At 37.6% G+C, this 18,256-nt stretch overlaps 1 protein-coding gene and 1 pseudogene across 1 annotated transcript; one reads left to right on the top strand and one right to left on the bottom strand.

The window, feature by feature from the left end:
* Positions 1-1,192: 1,192 nt before the first annotated feature.
* On the top strand, positions 1,193-6,981 carry LOC103713503 (annotated as a pseudogene).
* Positions 6,877-16,614, bottom strand: LOC103713472 (mitochondrial adenine nucleotide transporter ADNT1-like). The gene is made up of 8 exons (XM_008800414.4): positions 16,058-16,614; positions 14,237-14,285; positions 10,976-11,139; positions 10,094-10,131; positions 9,018-9,130; positions 8,738-8,851; positions 7,495-7,839; positions 6,877-7,365 (listed from the first exon to the last, which is right to left on the bottom strand). Exons 1-8 carry the CDS (start codon positions 16,216-16,218, stop codon positions 7,282-7,284), a joined length of 1,068 nt encoding a protein of 355 aa, XP_008798636.1. The 5' UTR covers positions 16,219-16,614; the 3' UTR covers positions 6,877-7,281.
* Positions 16,615-18,256: the final 1,642 nt, after the last annotated feature.

Genomic DNA, 18,256 nt, shown 5'->3' with positions numbered 1-18,256 from the left:
ATGCAGTAAAATTGACATGAGCTTTTATTTAGTCTGTAGAATTGAAAGACATCTCATATTGTAATAATTGGAACTTTTTGGGGCATTGTTTACCTGTCTCTGTAAATTTTGCTGTCCCTGCATTTTATGGTGCGTTTAACTGTTCATTTCACCCGGGAAAAAAAAAAGGAAAATCAATTTCAATGAATTTTTGATAATTTTCTCTATATGTTAGTTTCACTCTATGAGCCAATTTGTTACTCATGCAGTTTATAGCATGAAAAATATGAATGCAGCTATCATATACTTGTCCTGGAAAAGACTTATTTTCTTGTATCTTTCAGATTCCTGGTGCGTATGTGCTCAAACACAGACAAGTTAATAGAAATAAGTTTTGCTTAGAGACTACTATGAGGTGGTTCTAATTGAAGCTAAGATTTTAGAGATGAAGAGGAGACACAGATTTAGGAAATTCTTTTCTTCCATATTTGGGACCCGCATTGCTGCTAGAAAGTCAGAAATATTGAAGAACAAGAAAGGTACTGCTTCTGCATAAGGTCTGCATACTACATTCTTAATCCTTTGAAAGAAATCCTTTTTTTTTTTTTGCTGAGATTGATCAAAAAGATGCCAGGCTATGTTTCCAGCTTCTCTCTTGATTAATCTCTGATATAAGGGTTGAAATCACCACTTTTCCTACAAGCTTAAGCTTATAGATGAGATAGATTTATTTATATATATTATATTTTCTTACACTCTTCCTTACATGTGGGCCGGACTTCTCTTTAAAGGATGAGCCCAACATATGAAATTTTTTAATAATGGGATCAAAGAGTGCGGAGACAGGGTTCGAACTCAGGACCTCTGCTCTGATACCATGTTGAAATCGCCACTTATCCTAAAAGCTTAAGATCATAAGATGAGGTTGATTTATTTATATATTTTATATTTTCTTACAATAAGTGCGAGTATTTATTGTCATTTTTTAAAAATTTATTAACTACAATCTACAAGACTGTTGCTGTCATATGGTTATTTCCATTATCAGTTTGTCCAGTTTTGACATGTAAACATATTCCAATTGTTCCACAGTCTGGTATTGTATATTTCAGTTAACCTGGGGTTCTTTCCCATGCAATTGCACCTTTTTTTTTCAAAAAAACAAGTGTGAGTAGAACAGTTATATTTTTCATGTTGCAGACATTGAGAAGAATATGGAGAAAATAATGAAGCTGATAAGTGAGAAGGGGAGTTATGCATCTGCAAATTCATTTAACAAGTCTGGACTAGCTTCCCTTATCAAGGATTTTCACAATGGCTACCAAACTCTCTTTGAACATTACGACAGTTTGTCTACGAAGTTAAAGAAGAAAGTTCATCATGAAAGTGGCAAAGAAAGCTTTTCATCTACTTTTGGTTCTTCTGAATCAGACTCAGCAGATTTGGGACCGGATGAAATTTCTAATAAGGAAAGATCAAGCAAGATTCAAGAAGGGAATGTGGAAGTGCAGACCTCATTAGAGGATTTCATAACTTTGCAGGAACAGTTGGAGGATGCAAAAAGGAGAAAGACTGAGCTGCAGGCTGGAGCTGCAACAATGTCTGCAAATCTTTCTGATTTTGAAAGACCCTCAGCTAATTTAGCAGAAAGGCAAGCAGTAGTTGAAAAATTGGAGAACAATCTCCAATCCATGGCTGAGAATGTCAAAATCTTGCAAACTGAGCATGACGCAGAAAAAGATATAGAAGAATGTAGACTTGAAAATGAACAGATGAAAGATGAGATATCCAAATTGGCATCTGATAATAGAGAATTGAAGCAAGAAATGGAAGAGAGAGCTCAGCTGGTGGATTCTTTTATTCACCAATTAAGTAATACAAATAAAGAAAAGGAAGCATTGAGATCTGAAAGCTTCATATTTTGGAGCAAGATACAGGAGGCAGAGAAAGCTTTGGCAGACCTCAGAGATGAATGTGATAGGCTGTCTACTGAGAATGAACAGTTGTTGTCTGAGAATGAAAATTTGAAACTTAAGCTGGAGGACTCTCAGAAAAATGGGGATGAGCTGAACCAGAGATTGGCAACTAGTGAAAAAGAGAAGGGAGGTTTGGAGTCTGAGATTCTAAGGTCCTCATATCAGATGCAAGAAGAGGCTGAGAATACCATTAAGAACCAGAAATTGACTGCTGATAGGCCGTCTTTAGAGAAGAAGCGGTTGTTGTCTGGGAAGGAAAGTTTGAAACTTAAGCTGGATGGTTCTCAGAGAAAAGGAGATGAACTGAACCAGCAGTTGGCAGCAAGTGAAGAAGAGAAGAGAGCTTTGGAGATTGTAAGGTCATCGTCTCAGATACAAGAGGCTGAGTACACCATTAAAAATCTGACAATGGACTCTGAAGTGTTAAAAGATGAACGAGCAAAATTGCAGGATATTGTCGATGATCTGCACCAGCAAATAAAAGCTAAAAATGAGGAACTTTGTGCTTTGAAATCCGAGGATAAGGAAGCTGTTGAAAAGGCTCAAGAAGCACGGGATAAAGAACAAATCTTGATGATGGAAATAGAAAATATAAAGAATATGAACTTCCAGTTGTTGCTTAATTATGAGGACCTGAGGCAGGAACTGAAAGCTAGAACCCAGGAAGCATCTGAGTTGAAGCAGAGCTTGGAGGCAACAAATGATGAGATGCACTCATTGACCACAGAAAATCTAGCACTTTCAAGCAAAACAGAGCAGGCTGAAATCAATTTGATTGATTTGGAAGCTCAAATAGAACAACTAGAAAATGATAAATCTCAATTGCTTGTCAAACTCAATGACCTGGGTCTGGAATTGGAAGGAGCCAGTCTCCAAGTGACTGGTCTGAACAAAGAACTTTGAGCTGCAGCAGACGAAATTAACACATTGACCTCAAAAAATTCAAGGGCTATGAGAGAGTTAAAGCAGGCAGATGCTTGCAATAAGGAACTAGAGAATGAGCTGAAACAGTTGAATGAGAAAAATTCGATACTGCAGGAGCACAAAAGCAAGCTGGAGGTGGCTGAGAAGATCATCGATGGCCTAAAGGCTGAAGCAGAACAACTAATATCTGGTAAATCTCGGTTGCAGATTGAAATTGATGACCTGAATGTTAAATTGGAAACAATGAATCTCCAATTGACTGATCGGAATAGAGAAATTGGAGCTGCAGGGGAGGAATAAAATGCATTGAGCTCAGAGTTAGAGCAGGCAGAGTGTAATGTTAAGAAACTAGAAATCGAGCTGCAACAGTTGAGGGAAGAAAAGTACATGCTGCAACAAAATAATGAAGATGTGTACAATAAAAACACTGATCTGGAGAGAAGGCTGGAAGAAACAAGAGCCGAAGTGTTATCTCTCAGTGAGAAGCTTGTAGCACTGAAGGAAGCATCCATCCATGCAAATGAACTTCAAATGGAGCTAGATTTGCTGCACAACCAGAAAAACAAAGTGGAAGAAAAGATGAAAATTATTAGGGATGGATGCTCAGAAAATCAGATTTTGATGAACGACTTAGAAAACAAGGCAATTAGTAAAATTTCCATTCAGGAAACTATGCTGGAAGAGCTGAGCAGTAGCTTCCGTCAATTGCTTAAGACATGCAAGCAATTCACAGATCAGTATTGGGAGTTACATGCAAAATTGCATAGTGCAGAGACTGTTAGCAAAGAGCAGAAGAAACAAATTAGCAATTTGGTGGAGAATCGTAATGAACTCTTCGAAAAAGTCTCACTTTCTGAAACAGAAAGAGCACAGGCCAATAAAGAGATTGCGAAGTTGCACGGACAAGTTCAAACACTCAAAGTCCAGCTCCACCTATCAAACCAGAAGCTTGAAATAAATGAAACTGAAAAGAAGGAGAAAGAAGAAAAACATAAGAAGATGGTGGAAGTTCTGCAGGAGAAATGCACAGAACTTGAGGAACAGATGTACACATCTGTCAAAAAGTTGGATATCTTAGAAAATGAGCTCATAAGAGTGAAAACAGCCGTCAACTCTGAGATTTTGCCTTTGGATATGAGACTACATGAGCTAGAAACCCTCTTTGAACCAGAACACAGTCGGATCCTCAGTAAATTATTAATATGTACAGAAGAGCTAAAGATCCTGAAGAGTAAGTTGGAGGAGCAGCTTTATGAGAAGGAAATGCTGACGAAAGAGAAACATGAGCTGACAGTGAGATTGGAAAGCAAGGATGGGATGATCTTGATGTTAAAAGATGAGGCAGGGAATTTAGGAGCTAAGTTGGCTGAGAAGGAAAAAGGCATGGAGAAGTTGATGAAAAGTATGCATGAGTCTGAGAAGAAGATGGAGGATCTGGAGAAGAGGGTGAAGGAGAAGGAAGAGGAGATGCTGGCCAAGAATGATGAGAAAAGGGAGGCCATAAAGCAGTTATGTTTATTGATTGAATACCACCGCGAGAAGTGCGATTGTCTTTTCCAATACCTCTCTGCAATGCTCAAGAGAACTGGACGTTCATTGTAAAATTCCTTGTTTTCCCCATCTCTTCTTTCACTGATTTGGATAACCAGTGAGATTGCCATTCTCCCTGCCTGTTGAAATGCACTCACATGAGAAGAGAATGGAGGCTGTGGTTTAGCTCGGCGCCAAATCATTAAAAAAACCATCAATTGAGAACGCCGAGGTTAGCTGAGGCATGCTCCCGCAACTCATATGGTCTTACAGACAGTGAATGTGACTGGCATGCTGGGGGACATGATAAGAAGCGAACTTTTCTCTGAGATACTGAAGGTGTTTCCTTTCAAATTGCAAGAATTCATTTATAATTTTTGGGAAATAATGAGGGAAGTGAGGTGCTTCCAACAAATTTATATATCAATATGTATAAAGATGAGAGTTTACAGGAAAAAAACATGAAAGAGAAAAAAAAAATGTAGGGAAAGAGATGAAACCACAATGGTGGTGAAGGTTCATTAGTGTTAACAGTCATCAATGGAGCCAGAGAGCTCCCGAGCTTTCTGCGACTGTCTATCATTTTATCCAAACATAAAATTTGCCACCAAACCGGAAGGTGTGGTGTTTTTTTTGCTGAAAACAATGCTGATAAACAGACTCTTCATAAGGGAGATCCTTGCTTTTCTTTCGTGCCCAATTTGACAGGTAAGAGCCATAAGAAATTGATCCCATGTTCTAATAGATGGACTGACTGCTTGCATCTCTGGGAAGTCCATAGGGCATGAAGGTTCAGGGGTTGACCATCCAGATTGAAGGGCAAAATTCAAGCAAACCAAATGCTTGTAGAGAACGAGCACCTAATATTCACCAAAAAAAGAGAACGAGCACCTAATAGAAATATCCAACACTATTTCTAAGCTAGCTCTACAAAATGGACAATCAGAGCTCAACCTCCAACCTTTTTTTAGCAAGGATCTTCCCCGTGTGCAATCTGTTTTTCGGTGCAAACTTTCTTTGGCACAGAAGCTTTGTGAACAGCTTTGTAGTAAGGATAGAGTAAACCCTCATTGTCAATGCACCTGTGACTAGAGTCCATAATGAAGGTGCCATTATCAGTTAGCTTCCATATTGGAGCATCTGCTAGTCTTGAAGGCTGAAGGTAAACAAGGATCCTGCATCAATTCAAGTTATCTAGATTTTTGAAGAGAGTGTCGACTAGACAGTTTATTATTCCATCTCACATTTCTCCAGTTCAATTGTCAAATGACAGTAGTCTTGACAACCTTGGTATCAAGCCTGCCCATGAGTCCTAGAATCGAATATTTTTTCCATTACCCATGTGGTATTCCAAAATGTATCAAGCTCCTTGTTCCAAAATGTATCGAGCTCCTTACTGATGCCCTTCCAAATAGGCGAAACCTTAGCTACAGATCTTTTGTCTCACACTGTTCACCTGATTCATCCATGAAGCTCTTAATCCACTAATCAATATCCAAGCCCCTTTAAATAACAGTGCAATTCCCAAGCCTCCTTCCTCTTTTGCACCACGAATTCATTTACCGTTATTGTGCTGTAAAAATATAAGTTTTGGAGACAAGGTTACTCTAGTAGCTCTCTATAGAGAAATAATAAACTAGTGTAGTTCGTATACATCTACAGTTAAGTTGCTAGAAGTATAGTTACTCTTGTAATATCTAAATTATGCAACTTAAATGAAGCGACAGGTACATACAAGATCTTGTTCTATTTGATAGTGGAATGCAAGTGTCAACGAGCCATCGAACCACTGGAAGTTCTGAATGCGGTAGATAAGTTGCGCATGACCCATTAATAATACGCGCATGAAACCTTACAGATACTTTCCAAAAAGGTTGCATTTCTTCCCTCTCCTCTAGCCTTCTCTGATTATCCTCTACATCTGTTTCCTACGCTGAGCTATCTCTGATTCCCTCCTACCTCTGCTTCCTATGCTGAGTTGAACTGACATCTTCAACTTATACTACCTCGCATCGTTGTTTTGACTAGCTGGAAAACCCAAACTTTCCTTCCGACTTGACTCCTGCCACCAGGAATGGTTGTGCTGGACTGCCCTCTCACACAGGGAAGGGAAACTTAATGATGCCTGTATTTTCTTGCTCATCTGCATCTGTTACTTCTGAAAGCACTTTAATGCATCACACGAGAATCTTCAAAACTCCACATATTTTTATTGAGAGGTGGACAATCTCTATCCCAAAGGATCTCGAGACTTCAGCCATATGGTCAATTACCAGAACCACAAGAAAAGTGGAATTAACGTCTTTAAGAGGAGGCTGAACATCAAAATCATGCAGAAATTAGAAAAATATCAACTACAACCATGGTAATTCATACGCTGACCAAAAACTAAGAATGGGAATTAAACGGAAGCAAATACCTCTTGAACCATCATGCTTACACTACATATTGATTCTAACAAAATAAATAAATAAATAAATAGACCAGCATTTTTTATTATAATAGTAGCTTTTATTTAAGGGTGGGAACACCTATGGCTGTCATCTGGATTAAAGAAAAAACTAGATGGCCCATACTACATGGACAAGCAGAGAAGCGAAACAGCAGACATAACAATCTCAATATAGAGTGAATGGATATCATGGAAGCTACACATATTCTCTCCCTGCCATACAGCCAATTTATTCTTCAAGTTGATGAGATGAAATCTAGATGTCCGGCAACAGGTACTGAAATACTGGTTGGATATCAACACGGATTGAGGCCTTAATACTGAACAGCTTTCCTATCTTCTACCATCCACCTAGAAAAAAAAAGCAGTCAAAGCACCTACAAAATAGCAGTTGGAGTGTTGGACCCCATTTTTCTTGCTTCAATCTGATAGTCTCATATCTACTCCAAGAATATCCTTCACAACCTCATATGTTACAAATGCAATCGCAATGGACGGCACCACCTGAAACAAAGTATAATAGATTTATACTTAAACATACTTTAAATGTAATGTGTGATTCTTTAAACAAGGAGACTCATGGTTTGATGGCAACCTGATAACTTTTGTTAAGCTGATTCTGTAAACACTAACCTTTACTGAATTGGGAACAAGGCCCTTGTATAATGCCCCGAAGCCTTCATTATGCACAGTTTTCCTGAATGCATCAACCATTCCACTATACTCCAATGGTGCTTTGCTTCTTCCTTCGCCTGTCAGAACAGAAGCAGCATGGTTCCAACCCACCATCTGCATTCTTCTACGAATGACATCAAGAGGGTAGGCAACAGTCTGGCCAACAGTTCCAGCAACAGCACCGCAAGCAAGCTTTGTCACCACACTCAGCTCTGAGTCTTCAATGAGACCCAATGGCCTGGATTTGATTAACCAATCTTTTAAGGATTCATAGACAGCAAAGTTGAGGCCCACATATGGGATCTGCAAGTAAAAACAATATTTGAGTTCCAAAAAACACAAAAATTAATGCTAAGAGACATGACATGGGTGTCTAAGCATCCAGAAGAACCTATATAAGCGTGTAATTTGTGTATAGATTAACATCTTATATAAGTTTGTGCAAACATGCACTGATTTGTGCATACATTAGTGTGTCTGTGTGTTTTATTTTTCTTTTTTTTAGGAGGGTGGGGGTGTGGGAGGAGGTCGGAGACTTAGGGTAGGGGGATAGAGAGTGGGTTTCAGAAGGGAGAGGAGGTCAGGGACGTAGGGTAGGGGGATAGAGAGTTTCAGGGAAGGGGGCTAGGGAGGGAGGGAAGGAAGGAGGGAGAGGGGGGAGGGGGAATCATGAGAGAGAGAGGGGAGGGGAGGGTTGGAGAGGGACCTTGGTGTTAGATTTAAATGCATCAATGGGACAACTATAAATATGGATTCAATCAAACTAAATCCTTTTGAAATTAATGAGGCAACATTTACTTTTCAGCAGAACAAGCACATTATTGAACTATGATTATATGAATGTTCCATGGAAATGTTAACAGTGTAAAGTTGACTGCATTTTGCTTTTATTTGTGTCAAATACATATAGGATGGCTAAAATCGAATATTTTACTAATGGAGTTTTTAAACAACAATTTACTAAAAGTAAGACAAAAAAAAAAAAAAAACTAGTCATCCACTAAATTTTACCGACAGAGGCATGAAGAAATATCAGTTTTTTGCATAAAATACCAGACATGTAAAACAGGACACCTGTAAGTCATTGTAAAAAAGTTTTCCAATATGATATCAACACTGCATTAAGACCCAACCATTAATTTTGGCAGTTCAACTATGGATGAAATAGGATTCTTGACCCTGTAGTCGAGAGAGAACCTACCACTCCTATTACTGATGGAAGCCAGCCTCTGTACAGAGCACGAAAGCCTTCCTCTCGATAGACCGTACCTAGCGCATGAAACATTCCTCTGTATTGGTAAGGGGACTTTTCAGTCTGCAGGGGGAAACAAAAAAGAAATAGAAAAGGAAAGAATTAATGCGAGGAATGAAAAACAAGAAACGACCCAACACTTTCACCACACAGATCCAAAGGCAGTGCACCAAATTATTTGAGTTACAATTAATGACAATAATTCACTAGAGGAAACCTGAAGCAGCACCTGCACAGTTATCCTGCCCCGGACCATGTCCATAGGATAAGTAGCAGACATAGCAATGATTCCAGCACATGCTCCAGCTCCAAGGCGCAATACAGGAGTGAGTTGAGCATCTTCTGCATAAGTTAAAAATGAAACAGTTTGACAATTCAATGAGTGCATACTACTGACAAAAAAGAAACTAAAAAATTTAAGACAAAATCAGCAAGTTCATTTAAATATCTCAAAACTTAGTCTCATGTTCAAATATTTGACATATTACTGATCTAGCTCTTCCTTTACTATCACCAAAAGAATTTAATTTGTACACAAGAAAATCACATGAAAAGACAAGTTGTCTGCTGCTTTAGCATGTATGTGGTGCTATAATACACCAGAACAACAATGTTGTGTCAAATTTTAATCAATATAGTACTCAAATCAAAGCATTAGGCGATTCCAAATATCGGCATTGGGCGATTACAAATATCGGCATTGGGCGATTACAAATATCGGCATTAGACCATTATTACAAATATCAGCAGGAATACAATCATTTGAGACTTCAACTTCACAAAATATCATAAGTGTAACAAATTACAGCAACTAGAAACCCAATGCAAAGTAAAGCATTAATTCCTTCTATAGAACAGTGTCAAAATGTTCTTAACCACCATTAAAATTGTAACTAGCACTGATGAATGCATAGAACTGAAAAAAGAAAAAGAAAAACCTAAAAGTTTGGAACTTCTTTAAGTGGCCATTATCTTTTTTTTTTGTAAGGAAGAAGAGATTAATATAAAGTGTTTAGAATTATTAAATACAGCTTGGTTTTCCATTATTTATATATCTGTAAATATTGATCCAAAACTTCGACATACAAGATCATGCCTTTGTCTACATGCTTATGTGCATAGATACATGTGCCATGCTAGAGCAAGGGGCATGTCTTGCATAAACATTCAAATATCAGGATTAGTGAAGGTTTGCAAAACAAACAAGCAATGTAACATGATATTAGCTAATAAATCATTGACAACCTCACAAAATATGGCCTGCATAATGTTAAAAAGGTCCTAGAAAGAAAAGGATGGTCATACCATTGCCTGATTGCCGTCGGTAAAGCCACAAAATTCCACTGCAAAAAAATTCAAATATTAGCAAGAAAGAGGAAGAAAATAAATTGGTCTTATATATCTTATAAATTTACTACTTAATAAATACCAAATGGATTCCATACTTGTATATGAACTCATTAGATTGTGTCTTGTTTAATGACCAGATCAACTTTTAACAAGCATGCATAGCCAGCACATGAGTTCTGAAGCATACAACTTCTGCACATGCATGTCCATGTACAAAATCATTTCTTCCATCTTCTAGCAAAATTTGACCATAAACAATGCATGGGAAATTTGTATTGCACATACAGTCACACATATACAATAATCTAGCTGTTAATGCTGTAAAAGGAGCTGTTATCTCTGGGATAAAGCGAGAAACTAAGAGTAATCATGTGTCAACTAAGAGATAGTACATCATATTTGTCGCACAAACTAAGAGTAATCATGCGTCAACAATGTCAAGAAATTAGTTGCCTTGCTGTCTGCATTGCATTTGTCCCAGGATTTTGCTTATTAATTCCATTCAAGAAACCTAGGACATGGGATCCATGCTTTAACTTCGACTGCAGCAAGATTTATCCCAAATCTCCATTTGAACTTTATCTAAGGATAACAAACAACTGTATGTAGGAGAAGCATAACATTAAGTGCATTTCAAGCATTTGTACTACATGATTTCAGTGCTCTGCCAGTCTGCCATGCTAGAGAACACAAAAGGATAGACAACATGAAACAAGAGTAGACATAGAAGTCAAAACAGCAATGTAGCAGTACCTCGAAATAATTTAAGCTTATAAAAGCATGCATTACTTTCATCTAGCTAATACAAAAATGAGATGGTGTGTTTCACAATCATACCTGGATGCTTGCTCATAGCTAAAGAACTTGACTGCCGAGTTTGGGACAATACGTGCACAGTTAGTACCATTGCCTTTGAATAGTCCTCGAACACCTTCAGTTCTCCATATATACTTAAGGCCTTGAATCGTTCCATTATACTTTATATTGTGAGGGTTTTGGACCTGCATTTTGCCAGCAATACCACACAGTTAAAATGATTAATACTGCAAATACAAAGGCCAAAATGACATGTCATTGTCACAAGATATTCATATACTCCAGCCAAAATCCTAGCAATCCACCCCAAGTATTTCACACTGGCTCTATAAATCCTTATTCTTCAAAAATTCCAATTTTGGCTACCTTAGATGTTATTCAATCCTTTCCATATCCTTTACCACATCTTCCATCAATATCACCTTAGGTTTTTCCATCCTGTTCCTACATTCTTCAACAAAGATTAAAGTACCACTACTTGCCACTTTAGATCATCATTGTACATGCCCATACTGTCTCAATAAATTCTTCATCACAATAAAATACTCTTTCCAATTAAAAAAACAACATATGAATATATCATGCATGCATGATGTGTTTGTGTGGCTTAACCCTCTAGCACCATGTAACGTGCTTAGCCTTGAATAAAAGAATTTTGCTAGGAGCCTAGGACCATATCATACACAAATATCAAGGCCTTTTAAATGTTCGATTATATGAAGATTTTCGACAGCAAAAGAAAATATGTACTTGTAAAACATTGTCTTTATTTGATATTTTTATATAGTAATTATGTATATCTGACACTCAATAAGTTGTGTGATTTTCCATTAATAGAATAATACTATCTAAAACATGGTATGTTGTACCGGTCGGTACCGTACCCATACCGATGGGTACCGGTATCGGTATGTCAATGTCGGTACGCCTGACATACCGCATACCATACCGTACCGACACTCGGTATGTCTATACTAGTGCGGTACCGGTACGGGGTTCAGTACCATTACGGCGAACCTTGATCTGAAACATATCTCAAGGACTTCAATGTCACAAGAAGTTACTCTAGCCTACTTAATTTCCCAACAACTATTCATCATCATGGAACAGATTTCTTTTATGCACAGTACTTCCTTGCTTCCGAATAGGAAATAAGGGACAGTAACTAATCAAGTCTTATATAACCAACTATTTTAACGCAATTTTGTAAGTTCAATCCATCTCTCAACTTCTCTAAATGATATTGATGTCAAGGATCAAAACAACGTTGACCATAAAAGAAGGCAAAATAGTTTGTTAAAAATTAACTGCTAAGCTTTCAAGGAAATTTTTTGCCAATTCCTTGATGTCCCACCTAGAGTCACTTGCTTTGGAATCTCATACAACAGCAAATCTTTTAGTACTCACCTCCATCAAGCATCTGTAATGAAGACAAATTATTACGACCACCTTTGTCTTATATACTCCTAAATCAATATTTCGCAAATCAAAACAACATCAAGCATAAAGAAAAATTAGTTTGTTAGAAATTAACAGCTAAGTTTCCAAGGCAAAAAATTGCCAATTCCTCGATGTCCCACCTAGAGTGACTTGCTTTTGAATCTCAACAACAGAAAATCTTTTAGCACTCACCTTATCGAGCATCTATATGAAGACCAATTATCAAAACCACCTTTGTCTTGCATACTCCTTAATCGATATTTCAGAAACCATGGTTTTCACATAGTTTTGTGTCCATATGCAATTATATATGCATATGCAAGGAAATATTAAAGTGATTAGTTAACACATTTTATAAAGTATTTAAAAAACAGAACACAAAAGGCTTCTCTTGAACATTAAAGAGCAAATTGATCTATTGAACATTAAGAGTATGCATGAGAAAGAATTTCTTCAAGCCCATCTTGATGTTCAGATGATATGGCAAGATTTTTTTTGCAAATTGTCAAAACAGCCAGAGTCCACTGAAACATGTTAGTCCAACAGAGATATATTTTAAGTCCATATACTCCATGTTTATATGTAATAAACTTTCCTCCACAATTTCATTTTAGAATTTAACTTGATTTCATCTTCTTATTTTAACACCGGTCCTTCCAAAAATATAATAATATCAGTGCTTGATTTTAATATTTTCTTCATTTTCGACAAGAGTAAAGAGATTAAAGACTGGCCCCAGGTTCAGTTCCATCATGACTAAAGCTCATCTATCTAAAGAACTACTGCAACCACTTCTGTTACTCTTTCATAAATGTGGAGTAAAGAAACAGTCAAGCTACATATTGCGTTGAATATCAAATCTTAATCCTAAATACCAGCTCTCCTGCCAAGGTCTTTCGTGTTAGGCAAAAGCATAGTGACTTGCCTGGGTCAACCATGCTTCATGACTTAAACTAATTAATGTGGAGTAGAATTATAAGGGGTTCTATAGTATGTAATGCGAATAAAAGGTTAGCATCTTTAATGTTCAAAAGAGAACATACTCATAATGAGTAGCCTGTGGTATTAAAAGCTTTTATTTGTATAAATTTAGTATCTTCTCGAAGGCCAGTGTTTCATTCATTTTATTGCATTCAAATACTTGCAATGACACTGAAAGGTATATCTTAGCTTGGAAAAAAAGGGGCAGAATATCGTGATGGATCTTGACCAAAATACAGAAGGATTTGTAAAAGCAAGTCCAGATAATTACCAGCAAAGGAAAAAAAGAGACTATTCCTTCTGTTAATGTAATATACACAACCAAAATATAGAAAGATTTCTAAAAGCAAGTCCAGATAATGACCAGCAAATGAAAAAATGGATGATTCATTTTGTTAATGTAATGTACACAAGTGCATTTCTGTAATTTTAGACATAATAGGAGGAGATATACTAATAATTTGATATAGCTTCTATTCCCTATGAGACAGGTAGGGAAACAAACACAGAAGGCTTAGTCTATGGGAAAAAATTGCCATCATTAAAATTACAATCTAGCAAGATTCTCCAGAACAGGAACATCACGCATAGAAAGCTTCCCATCCTTTATTATTATGTAAATTGTTTGAGCTGATACACTCAACAAACTACCCCATTCAGGAGACATGCAATAATACGCCAAAGAACTCGAGCTTAATCCAAATTAGATTATGCTGCAATACTAATGATCGACTATGTGCTAACATTAAAATTTCTGAACCAATTTTAGTAGTTGGGAGGAAAGAAGGAACATGCCATATACAACAACCAGTAGTCAAAAACCCAAGAAAAGAAAGGAAAAGAGTGAAAAGAAAAACGTACCTGAAGCAAGATTTTTAATCGCTCAAGTGGAGCCACAGCAGTCCGTGACCTGCACAAATCCCATCACACTAAAATGAAATTTGCAAGGAATAGCATGCTATCAGAAAAACATTATTAATATGGAACAACATTCCAAATATATGTTAATGCAAAACGACAAATTATAACACTAGGCTTACTTAGGTCACTAAGTGGCAATAGGTTCTAGATTCTCAAACTTAATATCATGGGAGAGGTCAACGGAATGCTGAAAACGACAACATCAATAGATGAAGACAAAGTATATTTCCTGCACAGAGTGTCATTCCTAATCAATATGCTATGGTGAGGGCTTCTAAGTGAAAAAGGAAGTTTTGGATCTGTGCTTTAACAAATTTGCCTTCTTGTTGCATTAGAGGAAGGATATAGGAACCATATAGGTGAATGCATTCATGCAAAAGACTTGGAGAATTAGTCTGCCGGATCATTGCATGAGAAGCCAAAGGTGATAACAGAGAACAAATGGTAGCAAAATACAGGTCAGTAAATCATGTGATCATATGAAGATCAAAAACAGACACAGACCGTACAAAACCGGCAAAATAGTCCAATTGGACCTGCTGAACATATTCCCGACAAACCACTTTTGACGGCTGACCATCCAACAGAGGAACCATATAAAGCGGTTTACATGGAAAAGGTGCAGAAGTTCAAAATTACCATATAATTTGGGATGTCAACTATCATATTGTACTTTTAGATGCTGGTACAAATAAAGCAACATGCATTGCATTACAAGATTATAACTTTTGGAAAGATTCAAGGGATCTGGGGTAATTTTACGTCTAATTTGCCACAGAATTTAAACTCATAAAAGAAAAACAATTAACTTCAAATGTTTCCACAAATTTCAATATACACTTCATCTTGTTCATATCTCAGCATTGCACGTTTTGGAATTTCATGAGGAACAAAAGTTATAGGTGTGCTTCTCGTAAAAATGATAAAAAGCGTGCCAAAGCTCCCTTTTTCAGGGAAAAAAAAAGAAAAAAAGCTAAAGATGAATGGCTTTCATGCCACCAACATAGCAAGCTTCAGCAAATAATGAGAATCGCCACTCCTCTCCTTTGATCATTGTTTCTCTTGCAGTGTTCAAAAAGCCATGATTCCTTACCTAGTCTGATGTCATACTAGACTGGTACATCTTAGTATATGCATTCATATACCTAGGGCATAAACCTGCTCTGACACAACTCCATCAAGAATCATCCATCTGTTTCTTAACTTCAGCAAACAATTCTTGTGAAACATATTTTTCTCCATGTTCCTATATATCGTGTATGCATAAAATACAACCACCAGATAAATAATTTATGATGATCTAAGTTGTTCCAGAAACATTAACAATCTGAACAGAGAGGGTTGACCTAGTAGGCTACGATATCACAAGTTATGAGATGTCCATGTCCCCCAGCATAGTTGTTGATATAGTCAATAGCCGTTTACCATCTCAGCAACAAATTATTATCCTAAAGCAGCTATCAGAATGCCACGATGCTAGTGACCGAAGACGAGAATCAAGAGCTTGGTTAGGGTTTAATACCAAACAAGGAAGCAACTAAAAAAATTAAAAATTTAGAACCGATAAGGAATATATACATATCATGAAAATTTGCAGTGAAAAGAACTCGAAAATCAAACTTAAAAAATAAATAAATAAATCACCACAACTTGTTACTAAAAAAATGCGAATATAGGGGGAAAATTAAAAAAAAAATCATCAAGAAAAAGAGAAATGTTTGCCAAGAAAATTTGGAAGAAGCGAAGTTTTCAATAACTCACACTCCACCGGCGACGCCGCCGGCCACGAGCGACTTGCAGATGCCGAGGATCGCGTGCCCGGGAGCCCTGACACCCTCTCTGGCGAGCTTCGCTTCCTCCGCCAGATTCACGATCGTCTTAACCGCGGACTCGCTCGTGCTCTTCACATCCTCCGATGCCATCAGACCCTACCAAACCCTAACCCGGACCCAAGAGGCGGAAAAGAACGCACCCTCCCAAATCCCAGTCCCACAGGCGATGGCGGCAGCGGCGGTCGAATCGTCCGCGAGCGAGCGACCGAGCGAGCGAACGATCAGATCGGACGGATCACACAACGACAGTCTCCATTTTCTTATTCTTGGTTCCTTTCTTTCTCTTTCCGCAGCTCGGCGGCGGCGGCGGACAGAAGAGGAGGAGGGCAACAAGGTTGTTCTTCTCGGAGTTATCGGTGGCGGCGGGGGTATACTTATATACAGATAGGGTGAGGGAAGAGAAATGGATCCACGCAGTCCGCCTTCCGTTCTCTTCCCTTTTTTTTCCGCTTTGGTTCCCGAAACGGAAACCTAGATCCGTCGTACGAGCGAGCCCTTCCGACCGTTTACTTGAGCCAGTCACCATATTAGGCGTGGAGTTACGGATTCACCCACCAAAAAATAAATGAATGGAAAATATTTGGAAGAAGATCAGACAAGCACAAGCGTATGCCGGATAATATTTTAGATATTGCAAATATGACAAATATTTATGGCAGAAAATAGATTTTAGAGTCATATTGATGGGTAAAGATAAGGTTGGAATGGAATGGATGGAAAGTTCCAAGATAGTGTTTGTATTTAGGCATCTATCTACCTGTATCCTAGATGCAAGCATTCTCTATCATCTATTTGCAGCATTTATTTTCTTTCAACATCTGAATTGATGGATTTTTCAGAGGATGAAAGGTTCTGTGGCTGATATTAGAAGTTCTTTAACTTATCCAAGCTTTTTCCAGACCCTGTCAGAAGGAAAGGGGTGGATAAGATGGAAGTTCGGGATCCATGTGAACCATTTATTCATGCAAGGAGAGCAAGCGGGTTGGATCCAACTTGACTTTATTTGCTAGGAAACTTACTTCAGGCCTAGGATTCAAATCAACGCCCAACCTATTATGTTGATCAAGTGGTACTAACTCTAAAAAGCCGAAAATATTCAATATCTAGCTTGCAACCACTACCGACTATTTTTCTAAAAATAGAATTAGAATTTTTCCATGATAGACCCAAATTGTTCTACCATATTCGAAACCAAGATATTCCAATTTGGAGTTGGCATTATCCTCGGAGCATATTTTGTATTGTAAAGAGCTGCGAATGTTTGGATAGACAATACATACTCATCTCAATAATTCATCTCACAGCCTACTATATTTGAAATACTAGACATATTTGGCATGTCAGACATTTCATATGGGTGATTTTTCTTTTTACAATCTAAAATGAGTAGGTTGCCGCCTATATATATATATATATATATATATATATATATATATATATATATATATATATATATATATATATATATATATATATATATATATGCGGCACAAAATATGCATAGGAGAGAATTCGAACTCTCTAATTTGAGCTTAAACTTACAATTCAAGTTGAATAAAACATATGACAACTGCTCATAAGTATATGTAATAGGCATATATATATCTTATTTTTTAATATATATATATATATATATTACAATTTGTATGAAATAAGATGGTACTAGGGAATATACCTTAATAATTTTCTATCATAACAAATATTCTCTTCAGGCAGCATCCGCACAAAATTGCCACTTGGCAGCCGCTGGGTCCATCATTTTTTTTCTATTTTTTATATCTTTGATGGGGATGGGGGAAAATTGTTATAATAGGAGAAATCTGATGGTATTTTGGTGATATTCGATAGGGAAAAGGATGGACGAAGGCATCAGCAGCCCGGGTGGTTCTATATACACCCCCCCTATTGCTCAGGACACCCCCCAAAAATTAAAAAAAAATTAAATACTCTCTACACCCCCCATTTGCTAAGGACACCCCTAAAAAATTAAAAATTCCTAAATTACCCCCCACCCTCCCCACCCCCTCACCTAAATTGCTCTCTACACCCCCCAAACCCCCCCCCACCCCGCTCTTCCCCTCCAAAACACCTCGCCAACGCCCAAAACCCCCCCGTTCCCCCTTCTCCC

This window comes from Phoenix dactylifera, unplaced genomic scaffold (genome assembly GCF_009389715.1).
Source record: "Phoenix dactylifera cultivar Barhee BC4 unplaced genomic scaffold, palm_55x_up_171113_PBpolish2nd_filt_p 000121F, whole genome shotgun sequence".
In the NCBI taxonomy this organism is placed as follows: domain Eukaryota; kingdom Viridiplantae; phylum Streptophyta; class Magnoliopsida; order Arecales; family Arecaceae; genus Phoenix; species Phoenix dactylifera.
Note: the sequence above shows the minus strand (reverse complement) of the source record. Positions and strands in the feature narration are given on the sequence as shown.

Coding starts and splice junctions, on each gene's coding strand:
- LOC103713472 (XM_008800414.4), bottom strand. CDS start 16,218: ATGGCATCGGAGGATGTGAAGAGCACGAGCGAGTCCGCGGTTAAGACG. Junction 9,131..10,093: donor CCGACGGCAATCAGGCAATG/GTATGACCATCC, acceptor TAACTTATGCAG/AAGATGCTCAACTCACTCCT. Junction 8,852..9,017: donor GGGGCAGGATAACTGTGCAG/GTGCTGCTTCAG, acceptor TTCCCCCTGCAG/ACTGAAAAGTCCCCTTACCA.